The sequence below is a fragment of the Capricornis sumatraensis genome, chromosome 21 (genome assembly GCF_032405125.1).
Source record: "Capricornis sumatraensis isolate serow.1 chromosome 21, serow.2, whole genome shotgun sequence".
Classification (NCBI taxonomy): domain Eukaryota; kingdom Metazoa; phylum Chordata; class Mammalia; order Artiodactyla; family Bovidae; genus Capricornis; species Capricornis sumatraensis.
Window position 1 is genome coordinate 33196584 of NC_091089.1, and position 25920 is coordinate 33222503.

Sequence of the window (25920 nt, forward strand, 5' to 3'; positions counted from 1 at the left end):
CTCACCCATCCCCCGGTACCCTCACGGAGGAGGAGGGTGGGCATGGGGCAGAGGAGCCCCTGGAAGCAGGCTCCAGGGTCTGACGTGGCAGCGGCTTGGGCAGCTGGGTGGTGACTCACCCCCTGGCTGCTCTCTTGGTGGTGGTGCCAGGCAGGCAGGGCGGCCGTGAGGTGCTTTATCCTTAGTCCCGCTGCCATGACTGCTGTGTGGGTGTGAATGGTGGGCAAAGGCGGAGACTATGTGAAAGCTGAGCCTCTCTCATGCTTAAATTGCAGCAGGCCTTACCTCTCAGAAAGCCTGCGTGGGTACCATCAATGTGTCATCATTTAAAGGGCGTATATCGTGTATATCATTTACAGAGGCAAGGGCGTCTGGGATGTGTGCCCTGTGCAACCACCGGAGGGTTGATCCCATACTCCTCAGATGGCTTATGAAAGATGTCTGTCTGCACTTTCTCCTGATGTGCTCCAGCCTCAAGAATTGAATAAGTCCTCAAATAAAGATATGTCATGGACCTTTGCCTTTTGCCTGGACAACCTTCCTTCTCCTAGGACTCTAGGTAAAGTGAAAGTGAGAGTGTTAGTCACCCAGTTTTGTCTGACTCTTTGTGACCCCATGACCTATGGTCTGCCAGGATTCTGTCCTCGGGATTCTCCAGGCAAGAATACTGGAGTGGGTTGCCATTTTCTCCTCCAGGGGATCTTCCCAACCCAGGGGTCAAACCCGGATCTCCTGCATTGCACGCAGATTCTTTACCATCTGAGCCAGTAGGGAACTCCTGGGTAGCTCCTAAATTTCCCAAGTCTCTCCCGGAGCAGGCCCCCTCCCTGTGCACCCGACAGGGCCTTGCATGCCTCCCGTCCCAGTACTGAGCACACCCCATGCAGCTATTTGATGACAAGTTTGTCACCTGTCAAGGATATAGTTCACCTCTGTGTACCCATCACCTTGCTTGGGGACAAGGACATATGATAAAATAAAACCAGATATTACTATTCCTAGGTTGGGAAGATTCCCTAGAGAAGGAAATGGCAACCCACTCCAGTATTCTTGCCTAGAGAATTCCATGGACAGAGGAGCCTGGAGGGCTACAGTCCATGGGGTCATGAAGAGTTGGACACAACTGAGCAACTAAACCGGAGAAGGTGATGGCACCCCACTCCAGTACTCTTGCCTGGAAAATCCCATGGACGGAGGAGCTTGGTAGGCTGCGGTCCATGGGGTAGCAAAGAGTCAGACATGATTGAGCGACTTCCCTTTCACTTTTCACTTTCATGCATTGGAGAAGGAAATGGCAACCCACTCCAGTGTTCTTGCCTGGAGAATCCCAGGGATGGGGGAGCCTGGTGGGCTGCCGTCTATGGGGTCACACAGAGTTGGACACGACTGAAGCGACTCAGCAGAGCAACTAAACAATAAAAACAATGAATTACTATCCTTGAACTATTTGATATTTATTTGTTTTCAAGAAGGAAAAGAAACTGAAAGAAAAGACAGAAAGTGAAAGAAGTAGAGTTGATACAAACAAGGATGAAAGCCCTCCCACTGCACTGGGTTCACCCTGGGCCCTCTCCACACTGTGTTCCAGCCACTTGCCTCCCATATGTCTCATCTAGGCGCTCTAGGGGCAGAGCATGTGTCTCCTTCATCCTAGAATACTACTGTATGAGATGTAGTGCCTGGTACACAGTAGGCACCAAATAAATGTCTGCTGGATGTTTGGCAAAACCAGTGAATGCAAGAAATCCACAGACAGGAGCAGCAACTACATGTTGAGGGGGAATGGTGGAGTGCCTTGGGGTATATCCAGCCTACAACCAAGACACCTGTACACTTGGAAGCAAGAGCCACAGCTAAGACTGTTGCTGGGGATCGGGGTTAAGTATTTTGCCAGGCAGCTCAAGCAAATGCCCATGATGGCAGGCTCTCAGGCTCCCAAGGCCAAGTTCATGGCCAAAGGGGACACCCTACTAACTTGATAAATGATTCAAACCTCTGTCCCCCTGGGCACCAGTTGTCTGTTTTGCTACTGACCATTTATTGGCATTATTCTTATCTGTAAAAAGAGGTGCCTGTTCTAGGCTCTCAAACATCCCTTAGCCTGCTCCTGTGTATAATTTCACCCCCTCAAAAGCTCTGCAAAGGGGATATTCTGTAGCTAAATTTATTTATTTATGGCTGTGCTGAGTCTTCATTGCTGTGTGTGGGCTACTCTCTAGTTGCAGTGCATGAGCTTCTCATTGCAGTGGCTTCTCTTGTTGCTGAGCAACGGGCTCTAGGGTATGTGGGCTTCAGTAGTTGTGGCACATGGGCTTAGTTGCGGCAAAGCATGTGGGATCTTCCTGGGCCTGGTATCGAACCCATGTCTCAGATTGGCAGGCAGATTCTTAACCATTGGGCCACCAGGGAAGTCTTCCATAGCTAAATACTGAATGAACAGTGACCACTACAAAACCTTAGAAAAGTATTTTAGACCATAAGATCTATTTATGAGTGGAAAATTCATCAGGGAAAACAGGATTGCAATGGTACTTTTTTTAAGAGTCATACTATCAGAGCAACATACATAGTTCATTCATATAGTAGATCTGAAATGCTCTACTATTATTGCTACCAATGCCACTACTACAAATGCTTTTATTATCAAGGTGTCCATTTAGATCAAAGGCATTCTGATACAAATAAAAATGGAAATTTAAAATATAAAAGAGGTGGGAGAATTTCTTAGAAATGGGATAGATGTTAATAATCTCTCCTAGGAGGGTAAGACCAGATAGTGTGACTCTCCAAGCCAAGTGTTGGCCCCTGTAACTGGAAGCAGGGTGATGTTTCTCTTTGGCAGACAATCCTTCCAACTTCTCTCCAATCCTCCACTCACCCCTCTGAATGCAGTTCCTGTATGCAGTCAGGTAATTTGTCCATTGCTTTAATAAGTTTAGGCCCAGTTCTCACGTTCATCTGGATCTGAAACTGACTCAGTTATTGCTAGGTTGCATAAGAAGATAATTTTTAAAAATACTACCCGTATTTCTAGACAATTGTGCATCATTAAGTTCATTCTAGTACTGTGCCCTCAGGCAAACTAATTTCTAAAGGGTTTCAGTTTATCATCCTGAAATCTAACTGAATGGCTAAGGCTCAGTACGTCTTTAAAATCCTAAGCTTGGATCTTATCTGACCCACAGGGGTGTGCAGTTTTAAGCAAACTTGCATGCATGCGTGCTAAGTTGCTTTAGTTGTGTCCGACTCTTCATGACCCCATGGACTGTAACCCATCAGGCTCCTCTGTCCATGGGATTCTCCAGGCAAGAACACTGGAGTAGGCTGCCATGCCCTTCTCCAGGGGATGTTCCTGACCCAGGGATTGAACCTGTGTCCTGCACTGGCAAGCAGGTTCTCTACCGCAAGTGCCACCTTAATATGAGTTTGCACCTTAAGTGCAAACTTAATATTTAGAAAAATCCAAATTTACTAAAGATCAATGAAGGCAGTGATAGGTAGAGCAGTGCTTCTGAAACTTAGTTCAGTTCAGTTCAATTCAGTCCAGTTGCTCAGTCGTGTCCGACTCTTTGCGACCCCATGAATTGCAGCACACCAGGCCTCCCTGCCTATCACCAACTCCCGGAGTTCACTCAAACTCACATCCATCGAGTCGGTGATGCCATCCAGCCATCTCATCCTCTGTCGTCCCCTTCTCCTCCTGCCCCCAATCCCTCCCAGCATCAGAGTCTTTTCCAATGAGTCAACTCTTCTCATGAGGTGGCCAAAGTACTGGAGTTTCAGCTTTAGCATCATTCCTTCCAAAGAAATCCCAAGGCTGATCTCCTTTAGAATGGACTGGTTGGATCTCCTTGCAGTCCAAGGGACTCTCAAGAGTCTTCTCCAACACCACAGTTCAAAAGCATCAATTCTTCGGCGCTCAGCCTTCTTCAAAGTCCAACTCTCACATCCATACATGACCACAGGAAAAACCATAGCCTTGACTCGACGGACCTTTGTTGGCAAAGTAATGTCTCTGCTTTTGAATATGCTATCTAGGTTGGTCATAACTTTCCTTCCAAGGAGTAAGCGTCTTTTAATTTCATGGCTGCAGTCACCATCAGCAGTGATTTTGGAGCCCAAAAAGATAAAGTCTGACACTGTTTCCACTGTTTCCCCATCTATTTCCATGAAGTGATGGGACCGGATGCCATGATCTTCGTTTTTTGAATGTTGAGATTTAAGCCAACTTTTTCACTCTCCTCTTTCACTTTCATCAAGAGGCTTTTTAGTTCCTCTTCACTTTCTGCCATAAGGGTGGTGTCATCTGCATATCTGAGGTTATTGATATTTCTCCTGGCAATCTTGATTCCAGCTTGTGCTTCTTCCAGTCCAGCGTTTCTCATGATGTACTCTGCATATAAGTTAAATAAGCAGGGTGACCATATACAGCCTTGATGTACTCCTTTTCCTATTTGGAACTAGTCTGTTGTTCCATGTCCAGTTCTAACTGTTGCTTCCTGACCTGCATATAGGTTTCTCAAGAGGCAGGTCAGGTGGTCTGGTACACCCATCTCTCTCAGAATTTTCCACAGTTTATTGTGATCCACACAGTCAAAGGCTTTGGCACAGTCAATAAAGCAGAAATAGATGTTTTTCTGGAACTCTCTTGCTTTTTCGATGATCCAGCGGATGTTGGCAATTTGATCTCTGGTTCCTCTGCCAGAGAGGAAAATCCCCTGGGCATCTTGTTAAAATGTAGATTCTGACTGAGCAACTCAGGGGTGCGGCCAAGGTCCTGTATTTAACAAGCTCCTGGTGAGGCCTGTGCTGCAGGTCCCAGGACCACAGCTTGAGTGGCAAGGGTATAGCATGTCTGCTATGCTCAAGCCTTCCTGTAAACAACACTGCAATTGCCACTTCCTCACGCTCTTGTCTTGCGTTATACCTGTGACACAGCTTTCTGACCCAGGGACCAGCCCTGACCCCAGAGCAACCATCTATAGGCTGGCCAGTCACCTGTGGGATAGTTTAGCACAAAAACATTATCCAAAAGGTATGCATGTCCAAAAGGAAGAGCATTTATTTAATCCACCCACATGTTTCCTCTGTCTTGGGTGGTTTGAATGTGACACCCAGATGCACACGGGTGCAGGGAGGACACATTTGCAGGGAACAGAGAGCAAGACAGCAGCAGAAAGTCAGCAGGAGAGGCAGGGACTGGGATTCCAGAGAAAGGGGCTGAAGTCGAGGGGATAGGACGACAGGACTGCTAGAGGCTGTGCTGTATGGTGAGGACTTTTCATTCTCCCAGAAGCCTGGCCACAGGTGTGTGGTATTCTGGAGTATCCCGTAAGCTTTGATTAAAGCCCATGAACGCACATGCCTTGACCATTTCTCTGTACCTTGTGACCCTAGAAGTGATCCTGCCCTTTGAATCAATTCTTTATTTCATCTAGGTCGTTACCGGAGTAAACGGCCCAGAGGCATTTTAGTTAGCATCACCTAAGCCCATGTTTCTCACACAAACAGAAAGGTACCACTTCAGATCTTCTCACGGGAGCCAGATGACCACTTCTACCAAAAAGCCACGGCAGGGGCTTCCCTGGCGGTTCAGTGGTTAAGCATCTGATTGCGATGTGGGGGAACATCCTGGTAAGATCTGGTAAGATTTTACATGCCACAGGGTAACCAAGCCTGCGAGTCACAACAACTGACTCCATACACCCTAGAACCCATGCTCGACACCAAGAGAAGCCACTGCAATGAGATGCCTGCACATCGAAACTAGACAGTAACTTCCACTTGCTGCAACTGGAGAAAGCCTGTACAGCAATGAGAACCTAGCGCATCCAAAAAAAAAATAAAAATAAAGAAAATAGACTGATGTTTGAGGGCGGCAACCAGTTTCATGGTCTCAAAGCCAGCCCCATCTTGTTCGACACACTTCTGGGCAGATAGAATGAACACAGAAGGCACGCTGATGCAACGTGTAGGTGACACAAGGCTGAACAGGGTAGTGGGTCGCACAGTGGATTGAGTCACTTGAACTCAAATGTCTTCACTGAGTGACAATCAAATGTAAATGATTAGGACCTGCTAGAACAGGCCAAAACTAACAACACAAGGCAAGCAGCACGTAGTAAGGCTCTTCTTAGGTTGATAGAGGCAACTGACAGCCAAGTGCGTCTCCAACTGCAGTGAGGACGGGACACACCTGGGGTTCTCTCTAAAAGGCAGGTTCTGACTCAGCAGGTTTGCAGTGCGGGCTTCAAAGCCTGCTTTTTTGACAAGTTGCTGGGTGAAGAGGGTGCTGCGGGAGCACTGGCTACTCTCTGAGTGCTAAGTCAGTCATGTCCGACTCTTTGTGACCCCATGGACTGTAGCCCACCAGGCTCCTCTGTCCATGGGATTCTCCAGGTAAGAATACTGGAGCGGGGATGCCCTTCTTTCCGACCTGGGGATGAATAGCGAGGCTGAGAAAGCCCTGAGCGGTTTGTCAACGATATGCTCGCATGACCACCATTAGATTTCACACGAATGAATGGCCCTACTAACCTCTGATGCCCCAGCCCCTTCTGCTGTATTGCATTTAGGACAGAAAACCACGTTTTAATGTGGCCTTTAGGGGAGTAGAATGTGACCAAGAGAACAAATAAAATTCTGAGACATCTAGAATCTACGTGGTGAGAATGGGAAGAACTGGGATGCTTCAGCCGACAGAAGGGAACACCATGTGCAGGATATGATATAGTCGCTATCACTAGATATTTAAAATGCTGTGAAGAGCTCCAGAGCATTAGAAAAACAGACTGAAACGTGACACAACAACCAGGCTCCTCCATCCATGGGATTCTCCAGGCAAGAATACTGGAGTGGGTTGCCATGCCCTCCTCCAGGGGATCTTCCCCACCCAGGGGCCGAATCTGTGTCTCTTTAGTCTCCTGCCTTGACAGGGTGGTTCTTTACTACTAGCTCCACCTGGGAAAGCCCATATTACATATATAGTTATTAGCAATTAATTGCTATGATAGTTACATCATGTTAGTGATTTACACATTATATGTCTATTTCTCAGTTGTGAATAGTCTAAAATGGATGTTCTTGGGACTTCCTTGGTGGTCCAGTGGTTAAGACTCTGAGCTTCCAATGCAGGGGTTCAATCCCTGGTCAGGGAACTAAGATCCAACATTCCACATGGTGCGGCCAAGTAAATAAATAAATAAAATAGGTATCTTTGATTAGCAGTTAGCTTTGCTCCAATTGGCCACAATTCAGTGACCACTGCTCCTTCCATGTGGAGGCTCTGCCAACGTCATGAACCTTGCAGGGTCTTGATAGAAAGGAAAAGAGCAAGCAGGTCACGCACAGCAGGTTGTCAGGAGCCAGCTCTCACAGGTGACACATCGCTTCTGCCTGCACGTGACTGGCCAGACCTCAGAAACAAGGTCACATTCAGTGACAGGGAGACTCAGAAACGTGGTTAAGCCCAGGAAGAAACGGATGTGGTGAACAGCCAGCTACTCCCAGCTGCTTTCTCTCCTAAGGCTGCTCTGAGGGTGATGCTTTAAACACCGCAGAGAGAATGCTGAGTTTGGCTTAGTCCCTGTTACAGTTGTCGCTCAACAAATTGCTGTTATCATTTAACTTTAGAGAACAAATGTAGTTCCCAGATATTAAATTACAGGGAGACAGATTTCAGATTGAACCAAGACAAAACAAAGAAATAATAGTTCAATTATGGATTCTGTGATGACAGTAAGATTCCCATCACTGGAGCTATTCAAGTAGAGGACCTTGGCTTCAGGGAGGCCAAATGGAGTTTCTTTATTCATTGAATATTGGACCAGCTAACCTTTGAATAGCCTCAGAAATATCAAGAACCTTGGGCTGCAAATAAGTGTTTTGATTCTCAGCAGATTTGCACACAAATGTGGTAGATGGGACCACATCAACATCCTTGTTTTATGGACTCTCATCTTTGGAACCTAGCCTGCACCTCAGCAATGGATGTCACTCAGTAGCCTTGAAACAAGTGAAACCAGTTAAGAGGATCCAACACCCTACCTGCCGGGGTCCAGCCCCGGTGGTTCCAGGGAATTTGAAGGGGAGACAATGTGGTGAGGAAAAACTTATTTATTTAGAAATATAAAAGAAATTAGGAAAGAATAGTATAGTAGGAAAATTTAGTGAAGAAAAGAGGCTGAATAACTTGGGTTTATGTGGAAAGCCAATAAAGTTCCAGACAAGGTCCTCTTGAATAGTGGGGGGCGCCCCACCTTGGGCTCCCTCTCTCGTGGATCTTAAAAGCCAGGGCAAGTAAATAGACATGGTGAGCCTCCATGCCCCAGATGGGAATTCAGCCAGAAAAGGAGGGAGAGAGAGAGCCGACACGGGGGAAACCAGTCCAGTGACTGGCCCACCCTCTATTGTTGTAAAGGCTTTTTATACCTTTTTTTGTACATAGAGATCAATGGATAATATAAAATTATGCAGCATCAGCAGCCCTGACTCTTATCGAGACCAGGCTTTCTCTCTGCATACCTAGTTGTATACATAAGTATTAGGTGATTTACATCATCTTCTGGCCAGAAGGCCAATTAACATTTTACAGCCCTTTTCTGATAAGGGTTTGTCAACCAAAAGAGTTATTTGTGTTGTTCTTCCCAAAGTCTGGTGCCACTCTCAGAAAGCACTAAATAAAGTTATATTCTTACATAGCAAAGACGCAACAATTTATAACAATGAAAGAAGTACAGCGAGTACTTTTCTCTTATAACAAAGAGAAAAGTAATTAACTCAAATGTCTAGTGTTGCTAACATCAAAAACTACTATATTCCTATTTCTATATCCCAATTACATTGATTAATATCCTCCAGGTGCCTTTAAGATGAAGAATATGGAGGCCTGGCAGCAGTCATTGACTCAACAGTGAAACCCATCACCAGTATAATTTTTAGCTCTTTAGAAAAGGCTCTGTATCTTTAAGATGCTTTAAGCTTCGTGCCTCTCGCGGTTAGGGGGCTGTAAACAATTCACAAGTTGTAAAAGTCCCCAACTGTTAGGCAGGTTAGAGAGCCATCAAAGGAGTTTGAGCTGAAACATACTTTTCATATGCAGGAGACTGTTAACTGAAGCCCTGAGTTAACTTTTTCCAGAGAAAAGGTGGTAATGTCAGAAGAGTATGGTATAGCAGAGAGTAAACAGACAGATTTTGGTTTCGGGGTAGATGCTCAGACAGAGGACCCCTCAAGACCTGACTCGCCTTGCCCATCAGGCCTCTCCGCATGACCTTGTCATGGGTGGGATCTCCCGTGCTGGCTCCCGGCACCTACCCTTTGGCTTGACTTGATATCTTCTCCTTATCTCATGCCTGTGTCTGCATCTGTTAAAAAGATGGATTAAAATTTCATCCTTGGAACCTGAGATTTGAATCCTCCCTTGAGATAACTGCAGACTATGTCATGAAAACAAGTTTGAGAATCTGCTAGATGACTGATCCTACATTAACATTTCAGGCAGATCCTGCTGGTTTCTGACCTTTACAGATTACACTTGATAGATTTTTCTGTGGGGTTCTACCTAGAATATATGCAGATTTCTTCTAAGGGCCTTTCCCCCAAACCCCTAGCAACTGTTTTGCCTATTTAGTGAATCCATAAGAAGTAGACAGAAGCTGGCCTTTGAAAGCTTCAGTAGGCAAAGCACATTCTTTAACAAGTTAAACAAGGCATGCCTGTAATCTCTTGAAGTTCTTGCAGAAGGGGCCCAAGTGCACATTTATTAAAAAAAAATAAAGTCTAATACTTGACACCTGTTAGAATCTGCATTTCCACATGAAATAAACTTATGATTTGCTCACAGTATGGAAAATTTACATAAGAACAGTCAACATGTACATAACATGCAAAACGTCAAAAGGCTTCAGAAGACAGTCACTTGAAGATACTTCTGTAAACAGCAGAATGGCAGTCTACACCACATCAAAGACATGTTGCTCAGAACAGAGTCACCTACTAGAAACTTCTGAGCCTAAAGAGGAGAGACGCGGGAGAAGGGGAAGACAAGGGTCTTGACAGACCACCAGACTCTAATAAGTTACCTGTTCCAGGAGACACAAAATCAACCAATCCCTTTTCATTTTAACGACCATGACATTTTTTCATTACTCTTCAAGTCAGAGGCAGAAAATAAAGTATTAGGAATATAAATCATATACAGTATTCATCCTACACCCTGTAGTAGAGTGAATAGTGTCTCCCCTCCCAAATTCATGTCCACTTGGAGCCTCGGAATGGGACCTGATCTAGAAATAGGGTTTTTGTCTACTGTGGAGCATATGTTACGTGGCAGCCTGGATGGGAGGAGAGTTTGGGGGAGAATGGATACATGTGTATGTATGGCCGAGTCCCTTTGCTGTTCACCTGAAACTATCACATTGTTAACTGGTTATAGCCCAATACAAAATAAAAAGTTAAAAAATAAATAAAAATTACAAAAAAAAAAAAAAAAAACAGAAATAGGGTCTTTGCAGATGTTAGCTGAGGGTCAAGATGGGATCAGACCAGACTACAGTGGGCTCTGAATTCCATGCCTGGTGTCCTTATAAGCAGAGGCGAGGACACAGAGACCTGGTGAAGAGGGAAGCAGACTCTGGAGTTCTGCTGCCACAGCCAAGGCCAGCAGAAACCACCGGAGGTCAGAAGGGCAAAGGTTCTCCAAGAGCCTCTGGAGGGAGTGTGGGACTGCCGTGGGACCTTGATTTCAGACTTCTGGCCCCCAGAACTGTAAGAAAACTTCACTGTTTTTAGCCACCCAGTTGTGGTAATTTGTTATGGCAGCCGTGGGAACCTCATCCAGCTCAGGAGAGATGAAGAAGGGCACTTGAATGGTTCTTTGGTCGGGGTCTGTCCAGTACCACGTGCAACTTACACTTCTCGATAACAGCAGAAGACACAGAGAAGATAAGATGCACCATTTACTCAACTGTTCTCCTCGGCATTAACAGCAAACTGTCTACTCTGACAGGAATTAACACTCCCAGGAAGCATCCTGTGAGATACTCATATCTCCATCTGAAAGTTAAAAGGTTCCTTGGAGACCGCCTGGCACAACTTCACACCTCTATCTGGGGAAATGAAAACCTAAGACAGGCTTCCCAGGTGGTGTAGTGGTAAAGAATCTGTCTGCCAAGGCAGGAGAGGCAAGGGTCGTGGGTTTGATCCCTGGGTCAGAAAGATCCCCTGGAGAAGGAAAGAAGGAAACGGGAACCCACTCCAGTATTCTTGCCTAGAGAATTCCATGGACAGAGGAGCCTGGCGGGCTACAGTCCATGGGGTTACAAAGAGTCAGACACGACTGAACATGCATACACACGTGTAAACCCAAGTCAGGAGATTTCAAGAAATCAACCAGCAAATCTTTATCTTCCTCTCATCTTCAGGTAAAGCCTCCATTAAAATTACAAACCATAAAGTTATGAGTTCTACGGTCTAAATCTCATAGGTAACATTTCCGCACTAGCTTTGATTCTGCTCAGTAGTTTCTATGTAGAATTTTGGCAATTCTTCTCCTACATCACCTTCTCACATAGAGGCCCAATACAAATAACGAGACACCTCTCTTCAGGGAATATATGCTACTTCACATTATTAGTGTGTTTATGTATCTTGAGTCTGTATCTCTGACTAGAGAATCCCTCGAGGACATGGACTCTGTCTTATGCATCTTTGTTCCCATGCTTAGTCCCTCAGTCGTGTCCGACTCTTTGCGACCCCATGGACTCTAGCCTGCCAGCCTCCACTGTCTGAGAGGATTCTCCAGGCAAGAATACTGAAGTAGGTTGCCATGCCTCCTCCAGGGGATCTTCCCAACCCATGGATCGAACCCAGGTCTCCCACATTGCAGGCAGACTCTTAACTGTCTGAGCCACCAGGCAAGCCCTTGTTCCCCATAGTGCAGAATATTTTTACAAGTTTGCCAAATGAATATTTCGGGATCAAGCAATTCCTTCAGGGATCACTCCCGGGAACCCAAATTTAGATCATCCCTGTTAAGATCTCCCAGGTTCGATCCCTGGGTTGGGAAGATCTCCTGGAGAAGGAAATGGCAATCCACTCCATGGCTGTTGCCTGGAAAATCCCATGGACAGAGGAACCTGGTAGGCTACAGTCCATGGGGTCGCAAAGAGTCGGACACGACTGAGCGACTTGACTTTCTTTCTTTCACTTTCTATTAAGATCTACTTATTACCTTTAAATGAAGAATGTCAATCTTACAAAAAAAGAGGCTGGAGTGACCCTCAATTCAGGTTAACTTACAATCCTAGTGTTCATGGTGGGAGGGTCCTGTCAGTGAAACTTTATAACTGGTACACTCAGTTCTTAGCTTAAGTGATTTTTCCCCTTTCCTTCTCCCTACCTCCTGCCAGAGGAAACCTCTACTCCCCTTGCTGATTTTTTTCATGATGCCTGTTTGGTAGAGGAACATTGCTGACACACTCAGATAAGACTGGATTCTTCTAGTGAGAAAAGAAAATTTACTAAACAGTGAGAAAATCTGAGACTAAAATCCCTCAAGGAAAATTTCAGTGTAGTTTTCCCAAAGATTTGCATCAAGATTTTTCTAGGATTCCTGGCCTTGGACACAGTATAAACTGAATAAGAATAATGAGATTGTGAAAATGGCAATGGATAGATCAGTATGCTCCCATACGTAAATAAAGGAAGAATCCACAACTACATGCTTATGTGTATACAGACTATGTCTGGTGAGAGAGATATGAAACTGGAAAAAGTGGGTGAACCGAGGGAGGGGAGCACAGGACCTCTGCAGTCTGTTAGTAGAATTACTTTGGCATGCTCTGATATACGGTTTGATTGTTCACAATATCTATAATAGTTTCAATGAAAAATTTTAAAATAACAGGACGGCTTCATTACTACTTCCAACCCTACAAGAAACTTAACAGGCAATGCCATGGACATAAGAATTACTCTGCTTATTAGATGTAAACTGTGCTTAAATGTTTAAAAGAAAAAAAGCTGTTTCAGTGCAGCAAGGCATATGAAAATATCTGAAAAGAAAATGACATTAAAAACAAAAATTGGATACCAGGTCATATATAAACATAGGCTATATTATACTTTTATTTCCTGTAGAATCACTGACTCCTGCTAACATTAAAGTTTCACAAACACTTGGTTCATTGTACAAGTAGGTATGAAGTCCAACTCAATCATCCTGAGATCCTGGTTCCTTATTTTTCTAAAGAATATGCCCTAATACTGCTTGTGGGTTTTTGTTTATTGCTGCAACTATGACATAACTAGTATAAATGCTTTTAATTCTAAATAAAGTTCTGCCAAAATTCTAATGAAACAAAATTTACCTCAAAGCAGATTTCAAGAAATACAGGCTTTAATTTTTATTCAACATAATTTTGGAAATTCTAGCCACAGAATCATAAAAGAAATAAAAGGAATCTAGATTAAAGGAAGAAGTAAAACTGTCACTGTTTGTAGATGACACATTACGAAAAAGATGCTATCAGAAAACTAGAGCTCACCAATGAATTTGATAAATTTGCAGGACACAAAATTAATATACATAAATCTGTTGCATTTCTATACACTAACAATGAACTATCAGAAATTAAGGAACAAGCTCATTGACCACTGTATAAAAAACAATAAAACACCTAGGAATAAACCTACCTAAGAAGTAAAAGACCTGTACTTGGGAAACTATAAGACACTGATGAAAGAAACTGAAGATGACACCAACAAATGGAAAGATATACTATGTTCTTGAATTGGAAGAATTAATGTTGTTTAAATGACCATACTATTCAAGGCACTGACTCTACAGATTCAATGCAATCCCTATCAAAATACCTATGGCATTTTTCACAACTGCAAATAATCTTAAAATTTGTAAGGGAACACAAAAAATCCCAATAGCTACAACAATCCTGAGAAAAAATAACAAGAGCTGGATGAATCATACTCCTTGACTTCAGACTATACTACAAAGCTGCAATAATCAAAACAGTATGGTACTGGCACAAAAACAGACACACAGATCAACAGAACAGGAAATAAACACATACATGATGGTCAATTAATTTATGAAAAAGGCTGCAAGAATATACAATGGAGAAAAGACAGTCTCTTTAATAAATGGTGTTGGGAAAACCAGACAGCTACTTGTAAAAAAATTAAATTAGAAATTCTCTAACACCATTTACAAAGATAAACTTCAAAATGGATTAAAGACCTAAATGTAAGACTGAATACTATAAAACTCCTAGAGGAAAACACAGGCAGAATACCCTTTGACATAAATTGCAGCAATATTTTTTGGATCTGTCTCCTAAAGCAAAGGAAACAAAAGAAAAAATAAACAAATGGAACCTAATTAAATTTAAAAGCTTTTGCCCAGCAAAGGAAACCATCAATAAAATAAAAGGACAACCTGCTGAATGGGAGAAAATACTTGCAAATGATATGACTAATAAAATATCCAACATATATGAACAACTCATATAACTCAACATCAAAAAACAACAGAAACAACAAAAAACCCAATTAAAAAGTGGGCAGAAGAACATTTTTCCAAAGAGGAAATGCAGATGGCCAACAGGCATATGAAAATATGTTCAACATCACTAGTCATCAGGGAAATACAAACTAAAACCACAATGAGATATCACTTCACACCTGTCAGAATGGGTATCACCCAAAAAAACAAACCAACCAACCAACCCACAAGTAACAAATGTTGGTGAGGATATGGAGAAAAGGGAACCCTCATACACTGTTGGTGGGAATGTAAATTGGTGCAGCCAACTGTGGAAAAATGAAGGTTTTTCAAAAAGCTAAAACTAGAGCTTATCATATGACCCTGCAATTCCACTCTTGGGTATAGATTAAAAAAAAAAAAAAAACCCAAAATGCTAATTTAAAAAGATACATGCACCCCAATGTTCATAGCAGCATTATTTATAATTGCCAAGGTATGGAGGGAACCAAAATGTCCATCAACAGATGAAAGAATAGAGATGTGGTGTGTATATATATAGGTATATACACACAATGGAATACTACTTAGCCATAAAAAGAATGAAAATTTGCATTTGCAGTAACATGGATGGGAGGGCATTAAGCTAAGTGAAATAAGTCAGAGAAAGACAAATACCATATGATATTACTTACGAATGGAAATCTAACTAGTGAATAAAAACAAAAAAGAAGCAGCCTCATAGATATAGAGAGCAAACTAGTAGTTACCAGTAGAGAGAGGGAAGGGGACAAAAAAGGAGTAGGGAAAAAAGGGTTATTATAGAATTACATGAAGTCATATGTGTGAAACTTCTGAAAATTGTAAAACACTAAAGCACTATAGAATTGAAACTTCCAATTAAAAAAAGAAAAAGACAAATACAGGCTTTGAAAGAATGTTAAATTCACTTTTTTAAAAGAGACAAATCTTATAGATATCCGTGAAGAAATAATTTAAAAGGTTCATCAGTCATATTAAAATTAAACGAATAAAATGGTGAATTTTATATGTAAAACATGTTTCAATAAAGTTGCTTAAATACAGTAAATAGATGGAGAATTTCTGGCACTTTGGTCTTTTGGTTTTCATCACACAAAGTAAATCTATTATGAAGGCAGAGAGCCTGAAACGCCAGTGCTTAAAGGGATCAGGCAAGGGATTGTGAGCTCACGCCCTCACATCTGAAGTGGATGGCCAGTGGTTTGACTCCAGAAGGTCGTCACACAAACGGGTACAACGAATGACTCCAGATCATCTAATTTTTCAAAAGAACTGGAAATATTCTTTTGTGAAGTAAAATATTGGCAGCAACATGTGAGTTACAGAGAATTCACTTAAGAGATCAAATTGGCCCAAGGGCCACCATTCTGCAAACTGGAGGAATACCTTGGGTCCACTGTGTTTGTCCTTTTATGTGTAAGATCTACTCCATGACCCTAAGTTTAAAATGTATAATAAATATAAATTTGGAAAAAGGAATAGCTTTGTAAGAAAACTTTGACGGGTCAAGAAAAGCTTTTGTAATGAATATGCGTAGCTTTCATTGTGAGTCAAATACCATGCAAATTTACAATTATGTCAAAGAAAGTGATACAGGAGCTTGGATCTGAAGTGAGGTTCTAGAATGCTCATTCTCCAGAGTAACAATCCGAGCCAAGAAAGATTCACTGCCCAGCCCCCAGCTTCATGGGCAGAGTTCCAGAGATGTTGCCCAAGTCAGTGATTGTGCAACGTTATTCTTATAATAAAATAATTATTTTAATGAAGTATTTGCAATAATTTTAAACATCTGATCAAGAAGATTATACACAAATATGGGAGTGTGCTGCACTTTACCAAAAAATAAAGCTAAGCATTTAAATATACAAAAACAACTTTAGGTATAGATCTCTTCTTAAAGGACTTTTTTTAAACATATACATAATTTATAGCATTTTTACATAATAACTTGCTGAAACAGAAAATGTGGCCAATTTAAAACTTACTACAGTACAGAGTATGGCCATAACAGTCCCAGAGGGAAGAACAGGATGAAGAATAACATACTTGAGGTTTTTTTTTTTCCCCCTTAACTCTTTTTCTAAGAAGCACAGCTTCCTCCCCCACCCACTTATTTAAAAAACCTTCTTTGGAGGATTTACTAACTCTTTCTGTATGTGATTCTAACTACAGTTATTTTTTCACCAGCCACATGCCACAAAAGTTGAATTAAAAAAAAAAAAAAGGGCTTGCTTTGAAAAATGTCAGCCTCCTCTTCAGAGGAGTATACATGTAACATGCTTCTCATAATATATGCAGAGCCAAGATCTCCAGAGTAAGATGCTGACATTACCTTTTGTGTACAGAACCCAAAATGGAATCCATTGTTAAAAATTTCTAATCATCAATTAGGATTTTTTTTTTAAAGTGCAATAAGATGCTTAAAACTTAGGCTAAAAGAGTTTATAAAACTATCTTTCTTGAGATTTAAAGCAATACACAAAACAAAGAATAACTTCTTTCTTTTGAAATACTGTAATTTGAAAATGTTTGACACATTTTCCTTTTTGGTTGGGCTGTGATTTTTTTTTTTCCCCCTGTCAACAAAACATGTACTGGCTGCTTTGGAGTTCCAATTTGATCTGCTCCTCTTAGGTGTATAAAGCATATTTCCTGTTATGAGTCTATTTTCATTTTCCCTCCATCAGTTTGAAGGCAGTACCCCATCATTCCTTCGTATACTATCTTTTCCATTTTTCAATGAGGTGTACCAGCAGCTTCAATGTATAGCATCCTTCCCTGACAAGGATGTCCCCTTGGTATCAGAAGCAACACATAGTGACATGAACCAGGGAACCTCGGGCACAAACTATCACCATTGGTCAATGTTTTGACATCAATGGGTCTCAGCTGACCAAAGTCACCACTGGGCCTTTCCCTGTGGCTTGTCACCTTCAACCGCAGAAGGTGACTGTCATAGTTAGCTTAGCAACTTCTGATTCCAGCCCAGCAAACCTAACGCTTTGAGTCAGGTTCCATGTAGGATGAAATACATACAGTTTTCTGGTAAGTAAAGACTCCTCCTCTTGTCCCCCTGCATCTCAGTGCAGAATGTAACAGGGAGAGACACCTTACCTGTTAACAAGTGAAGCAGGCAGTAACAAACAAAGCTTTGCTGTAATTAAACACGTACGAAGGCAGAGGCCTACTACGGTGTAAACCATATGTCACAACCAATTTTCAGGAGACAAAGCTGAATCCTAGTCATTAAGAACCTCATGGGATATATAAGCACGATTTAGTAAAAGTTTGTAACTGTAAACAATGGTCTCCCCTACTGGTGATTATCTTCTAGAAACTGAAATGTGCAACAACGCTCTTGACGTCTTCTTTGGCAGTAAAGTAGCAAGGGTCTGGATGACGGGGCTGTGGTCACTTCAGGAGGGCCAGGTACAGAGCTCGGGAATACTTCATATCCCTCTCCTGCTCCATACAGAAGATCAGGTCCCTGAGGCAGATTCTTGTGATTCTTGGACGAACCAGCTGCTTGCTGGCTGCCAGACTGGACGTCCCAGAAGCAAACAGGTTGTCTTTTAAACCCTAAACAAAATAAAGGGAGAAGCAAGTTTAAAGTAAGCCATCTTTCAAAGAGAATCTGTCAGTTCAGCAAGAGGCTGCCCTCCGCTAGCTCATGAGTTGGGTGCTGGAGGTCACATCACGATGGAGCTCGACCTGGTCCTCCAGCAGTGCACGCTGTCAGGGGAGGCTGTGGCCGGCACACCTGCTTCATGCCCTCACTCTTTTTCTTACCTGGACCACAGCCGCAGCCTCTTAACTGACTTCTCCACTGCACTCTGTTCTTTGCCCACACAGCAGGGCTGACTGTTCTCTTTCAAGGTCCTACAAAACCTTTTGGGAGTGCTGGATGTGGTCATAACTCGACTGTGGCAATGATGTCACTGGTGTGTATTTGTGGAAGAAACTTTCAAATCACACACTTTAAATGTGTGCCATCTTTTGTATGTCAATTATAAAAGTAGTATATATACGTAGTAGGATATATACTGTGAGAGCTATACTTCTGCACAGGATCTCATCTTTCCAACAATGCTGTGGCAAGTTACATGGGCACTGTCACCACTAAGTAAATGAGAAACTTTAGCTTGGATAGATTGACACAACCTGTTTAAGGTCAGACAGCAACACTGAGCAGAGACTCAATTTTTAACTTGGTCTAAAGTGAATGCTCTTGGTCTGTTCTATGTTGTGTTGCTTAGTTACTTAGCTGTGTCCAATTCTGCAACCTCACGGACTCTAGTCTCCCAGGCTCTTCTGTCCATGGGACTTCCCAGGCAAGAATATTGGAGTGGGTTGCCAGTTCCTTCTCCAGGGATCTTCCCAGACCAATTATTGAACCTGCATCTCCTGCCTTGGCAGGTAGATTCTTTACCACTGTGTCACCTGGAATACCATATCAGGTACAAACTCATTACCTGCTTCCCTTTAGCCTTACTTCTCACTGCCAAGATCAGCAAAAGGCCATTCCAGGCCAATCTACTTATCCTTTAAGACTCACTTTAAATGGGTCTACTTGCCTTCTCCTTTCCTGCAAGAATTCTCTTTGTGGCAATTGCTTTACACTGTAATTTGTACATGCCATATCCACTAGATTGTAAGCTTTCTGAGGACAGGGACTATTACTTCTATGTCATCTAGGGCTTAGCCAAGTACACAGGACAACACAAATTATCAGCAATACTTTCTCAATTGAACGTACTGATTTAAAACAGAACAATCTCCAGTGTGAGTTCTAAATGTCACTCAAAATAGAATGAAATCTATAAATTCTCTTAGCAGTATGTCTATATATCACTATTTAAAAAAAGACTGGAAGAAGAAATAAAAATATAGAATACTCAGAATAATTTGGCAAAGATGAATCTTTTATTCTCTCATTATTTTCTTTATTTTTACTATACTTTGTTTCAAAACCATCTCAACTGGAATGGCAACTCTCCTTTCCCTACTCAAAAGACTTTCTTCTAAAGGAAAGCTATCTACCTAACATGGGAAGTGAATCTGATGGTTCCATTACTATATTTTTATAACCATCAAATTTTAATTATTCCCTCTTTCTGTTTTTTTTCTTCTTTATTTTGATGGAAGGTAAGGAAATTCCCTTGAAAGTCTCCAAAACACTATGGTCAAAGCAAGTCAACTTAATTCCATACATGTTCACAGAATGACTGGGAACATTTTATTTCACAAATAAACTTTCCTTCAAAGATACTATTCCCTTTCGAAGGCATATGATATCACAATCACATTTCTACACTCATTAGGTTAAACTTATTCAGAAGCATTCAGGAAACAAGTTTTGGAAAGTCCTGACTTTAAAAAAAGAACAAAAAGACTACTCTTGGCTACACAATTGTCTGGTTACTTCTCCTGGAGACCCTCTATGGTGTAGAGCCTGTTTCTCATCATCTTTGCAGGTGTCTTGGTATAAATCTGTACAAATATGAGTACCAGCCTCTGTAGCTCTGACTAAGCATGACAGTCAAGCACCAGCACATCACTCTTTCCTGCTTTTAGAGCACTGCTACTTAGAGGCCGTGTAACAAACATGAAATCTTAACTCTTGTAAATTATCACCATCAAATATTCTGGTAAGATTTTTACAGAATGGGCCCACCTACTCAGCTTTGAAATGCTGGATAAAAGTTCACATTAGGAAGAAAGTTAATAAAACACATGAGTGAGAGGCAATTTTGTTGTATATAGGAGTTATCTGTTTAAAACTACTGCACATTTAAGTAGAGGCATTTTTCAAAGCCAAAGATTAGACATGCTGAAGCTGAATCTATATGTTTACAAATATTTCCTAACAAGAATTCACCAAAAATCATCCACGCAGTGTTTGATGTGAAATTTAAATGGTTAGATGGATACACTAAGTCTTGGCAATTTCATTTCTATGTAAATATCCAGAAATATGTCATGTCTTTTTATCAAAAGACATGTATGAGCACATCTGCAGTACCATTCATAATGGCCCTAAACTAGAAACAATCCAAATGTCCATGAAGAACAGAATAAACTCGGGACTATGCACATAAATGGACTACTACACGGCAGGAATAAACAGATTGACATGGACAAGTCACAAAGATGTTCAATGAAAGGTTATAGGTGCAAAGGAATACACATGGTTTGATTCCATTTCTAGATTTAAAAAACAGGCAAAGCTGTAGAAGTCAGGATAATGATTCTCTTTAAGGGAGAAGAATGGTAACCAAAAAAGGGGACAGGAGAAGTTTGCTGGGATTCTGGTGATGTTCTCTTCCTTGTCCCGAGGACTGTCTGCATGGGTATGTTCATGCTGTGAAAATTCAGTGAGCTGACTTATGATCTGTGTACTTCTCTGCATTGATGGTATAGTTCAATAAAAGAACTTAAATTGCTACCCAAAGTCTTGTGTATGTAGGAAATAAAAAGGGAAGTGAAGAGGAAAAAGAGGACAGAAAATAAGGCAAAATTATTAAATAGAAAAAAAAATGAAGGAAAACTAATCATCTGGGTAAGGAACAAAGGGGTCACAGTTCATGTTGATCACGTGAGCAGCCTGAAGGATCCCCGGGAAAGAGCCACATTGCAGCTGCCAGCACAGGGTTGAAAAGGAGGTCATTCCAACAGGATGCCGCAGAAGGCCTGAGGCAATGTTATAAATGAAACAAACCCCAAGGGACATGCAGTAACCCAACAGAAATGTCTTTTATAATTCACAACTTTACGAAGGTGACAGCGTTCTCTTCTCCCAAACCAGTGGCTGGCTTGGAAAGCCAGTCTTTCTTGAACTTAGATACAAATATATAGCAATTTTATTCCTAGGCTGATGATGTGGGCAAATCCACAGTCTGACTTGTCAGCTTCCCACTGACCTGGCCAGAACAGTCAGCTACCTCTTAATTATCCATGGTAAGCAGGGTGGAACCCAGAGCTGTAAAAACTCAAAATCTGCCCTCACCATCAGTTTTCATTTTCTTCTTTCTCACCAAGTCTTTTTGCCCAAAGTTGTCTAGGACTGATTTCTGGTTATGCTATTCAGTCAGTGCCAAAGAACACAAATGTAGTTAGGAGACAAGAAGTTTTAAGAAGAAAACAAAACAAAACAAAACAAAAACCTCTTGGGACAATGTACTATTTGTTTCTGAAATAGAAGGTTTTCCCGATCGACTTTCTACATGAAGATACTCCTTAATTTGTATTCTTCATTTAGATGAAAAGAGGGGGAAAGAGAAGATGAAATTCAATGAAGATGAAAGAAATAATTCACTTACTAAGTGTACAACAGATGTTTTCAGAATCATAACCAAACCTAAATGTAAGCATTCTCTAAAACTGCCAGGTCAATTACGTTAGCCTTCATTCAGTTCAGTTCAGTTGCTCAGTCATGTCCGACTCTTTGCGACCAAGTGAATCACAGCACACCAGGCCTCCCTGTCCATCTCCAACTCCTGGAGTTCACTCAGACTGATGTGCATCGAGTCAGTGATGCCATCCAGCCATCTCATCCTCAGTTGTCCCCTTATCCTCCTGCCCCCAATCCCTCCCAGCATCAGGGTCTTTTCCAATGAGTCAACTCTTTGCATGAGGTGGCCAAAGTATTGGAGTTTCAGCCTTAGCATCAGTCCTTCCAATGAATAGCCTTAAGTTGTTCAATTATATCAGTAAACAAAGTTGCATATTTTTAGAGGAACTTTTTTGATCTTTTTTTGATCCTTTTTTGATAAGGAACACTTGAACAGTGTCAGTTATCAATAAGTAATTAAAAATAACCAATTATCCATATTTCTCAATACAGCAGGTAGGTGCTGTGAGGTAAACTTTTAAAAGAGTCTCTACCTATGTTTTCTTAAATTATGTTACTGCTATACTAGTGAATTCACGCTAGCCCATGTACTAATTCAATTCAAGTTATCTGTGGGACTTCCCGGGTGGTCTAGTGGTTAAGAATCCATCTGCCAATGCAGGGGACATGGTTTTGATCCCTGGTCTGGGAAGATTCAACATGCTATGGAGCAACTAAGTCTACATGCCACAACTATTGAGCCTGTGCATCCCTAGGGTCCATGCTCTGCAACAAGAGAAGCCACTGCAATGAGAAGCCCAGACCCTGCAACTATAGAGTAGCCACTGCTCACCACTAGAGAAAGCCTATATGCAGCAATGAAGCCTCAGCAGAGTCAAAAATAAATTAGTTTAATAAATAAACGAAAAAATTAAAATACAGAGGAAGATTGAATGGTGGTGCATATAGGTTGTCTCCTCCACAGTAACCTCAGAAAAATTACTTAACTTTTCTGTGCTTTAGTTTTCTAATCTGCAAAACACGAATAGTAACTGAGATTATAAGATTGGCCTAAGGACTAAATAGGAACAATGCCTGGCATACAGTATATTCTCTATAAATGTCATTTGTCAGATGGGAGGCGGTTTGTAAATCGGAAACAGTGTAACCCTAGTTCCAAGATCTTTCTTGCACCCCCTAGTTAAATCTAATTAAACGTTCCTGCCTAAGTCCTATTCTTCTAAGTCCTGGTTAGTTTAAAGAAATATTGATAATTTGTCCTGCCACCCCAACCATGTCCCTCTTTGTGAAAATTTTAAATTTAAGTTAAGCTTTGAATGCTTAAAGCTACAAAGGAAACTAATGGGTATTACAGACATACAGCAAGTGGATGAAGGATGTGTCCTGGGACAGGAGGTTTTCATGAGCTCCTCAAATCAAATAGTGGAGGAGTGGCAGTGCTGCCTTACAGAACCAACCAGGCGTATCAGCACTATCTCCATGAGCCAATGTCCATTCCTTCCATTCTAGTCTCTGAATCGTAAGACCAAGAAAAACACAAACATATCCTTGAATCTTAACAGTTAACCAGGAACAAAAGCTGGACATTCGTACCTCTAGAAGGCAAAGAGCCATTACATTTCTCAGACTCTCTTCATATTATTCTAACCCCATGTCACCATGGCAGCTCGTAAGGGATGTAGTCTTAAACTTTAAGGAAAAATAAGAACCAGACAGAGGGAACAGTGAGTGGAAAGCAGATCTGGCTCCAGAACAAAACCCAAACATCTTCTAAGTCTTGGAAGCAAGGATAGATAAAAGTGTCCTGGATGCCTGGCCTTCGTGTAAGAAGAACACCAAAAGTCTATACTAGAAGGCCTGAGCTTCCAGGCCTGAAGGGCAACACAGAGCAGAAGTTATGGATACTGAGCCGCGTTGTTGCCTGCCCTCTGCTGGTCAACAAGCAGAACTCTTGAAGTAATAGATCCTTCACCTCTATCACCTTTATTTCAGAACACAGACAACTCTGCATGGTAATTTCCACCCTAGAATTTTGTCACCTCTAGCTTTCTGTGTTTCAGCAGTCTTTTACAGAAGTAATATGTCTAAATGGACTGATGTGACACGTAATCCTGGGTTCTGAATTCTAACTCCAGGCTTCCATTGTGGCTCAGCTGGTAAAGCTGAATTCTAATTCTAGTGGTGCAATTATGAGAGCTATGAAGACAATACTGGTTGCCCTGTGCTAATAACCACTCTCATCTTTATCTCCAAAAGAACACCTTCTTCAGTTCTAGACCTCACTGTTCAACTTCCTAATAAAGAATGCGGCAAATCATTTTTGTTGTTTAGTCACTCAGTTGTGTCAGACTCTTCTGCGAGTGGCCCGCCAGGCTCCTCTGTCCATGGGATTTCCCAGGCAAGAATACTGGAGTATGTTGCCATTTCCTTCTCGAGGGGATCTTCCCAACCCAGGGATCAAACCTGTGTTTCCTGCATTAGCAGGTGGATTCTTTACCAGAGGCTGGGGAAGACAGCTGTAAGTCATTACTTCTGTTTTCCTCTTCTCTTTCTCACTTAAAGGAATGGTAAAACCATTCACCTCCAATGCCTAAGCCAGAAAACTGGGTGTCACCCTCAAACCTACCTTCTATATCCCAACTATCATTTATTAGTTCTATCTCCTTAATAGTTTCCAAATAATCCACATCTTTTTACATTTTCACTTCCATGCCTGAGATTACTTCATCAGCCTTCTAAGAAATCTTCCTATTTTCAGCATTAATAGCGTTCACACTGCAGTGAGAAGGATCTTTCTCAAATAAATAATCTGGTAATACCATTTTCCTATTTAAAACACTCCAGTGGCTAAAAATCTTCTCCAGGACCAGGTCCAAGTATCTAACCATGACACAGTCAACCACGAGCACGCCAAAGCCTCTCTCCACATTCTCATCTCTCGTTTCCTTCCTACTACTCAAACTATTGATCAGGCCATAGAATGTGTTTTCCAGTTTGTTCCGAGAGTTACTTCTCTCCTCCTGGGATTCCTTCTCCAGTCTCTGTCCTACCCTTGTATCACAGCACCTGACTAAGTTCTTCAAGACTCAACTCAGGTAACGTGTTTTTCCAATGTTACAAACACACTTAGCCCTGGCTGAGGTGAGGGGCATCTCCCGGGGACTTCAGTGCTCTCTACTTTACCATTACATGTGTTCAATGCAACACAACTACCTAATAACTTGCCCACTCACTGGAAAGGAAGGATTTTGGACTTGTGAATATTTTATATATATGGCACTTAGCTGCTATCCAATCAACATGTTGTACACTTCTGCACAAAGTATGACTCAATAATATCAGTTATGTGAATGACCAAAACAGTGAAAATGAGCCATACTAAGGGCTTTTAAATCAAGATCCTGCTGCTATTCTTACCTTTTAGCCAAATAAATCTGGGAGAAGACCTGAAAGGTAAAGTCTTTTGATGACTTGTTCTTCTACATTACTCATCCCCACAAAGCTGCCACCAGACGGTATTTACTCAAAAGGCTATTTTCTGTCACTTTCTCCAAACAGTCAGCAAGTCTTCAACCCACCAACTAATACAACATACAAGAACAGCAAGCAACCAAATAAATGTCAATTCTGGAAAGCAGTAACTTACTGCAAGCTGAAAAGCCTGTATCAGTAGGATTTTCCTCTTCATACTCTGGTTATTTTTTTTAACCTTTAATTAAGACACTTACAAAGTCCTCCAAAAACTCAAGTAAACTATGTCTAGAAACAAGTTTTATCTATTATTCTATGAGAATTTCTTTAAAGGATTGCCAGTAAAAGATTTTTCTTTCAGAGCCAGCTTTAATTTTATCCTTTCAGGATTGTAAATGTTTTAAAAAAAAACCAGCTACAGTATCTGTAAGGATTGCTGTGCCTCACAAGTAAAGGTAGGTTTACCAGTATATTTAAAGGTATTAATAGTAGCTTTGTCTAATTGAAACTCTGGTAATTCTAGTGTTGACTAATTGCATATAGACTGATGGAAAAT

The 25920-nt window shown here is 41.6% G+C and overlaps 1 protein-coding gene across 2 annotated transcripts in view; it reads right to left on the reverse strand.

Moving 5' to 3' along the window:
* Positions 1–17953: 17953 nt before the first annotated feature.
* The window catches only part of TAF4B (TATA-box binding protein associated factor 4b), a 98515-nt gene continuing 90548 nt past the window's right edge, over positions 17954–25920 (reverse strand). For both annotated transcript variants that reach the window (XM_068993965.1, XM_068993964.1), the window contains exon 15: positions 17954–18121. In XM_068993965.1, the coding sequence (XP_068850066.1) occupies positions 17954–18121 (168 nt within the window). The remainder of the gene's footprint in view (positions 18122–25920) is intronic.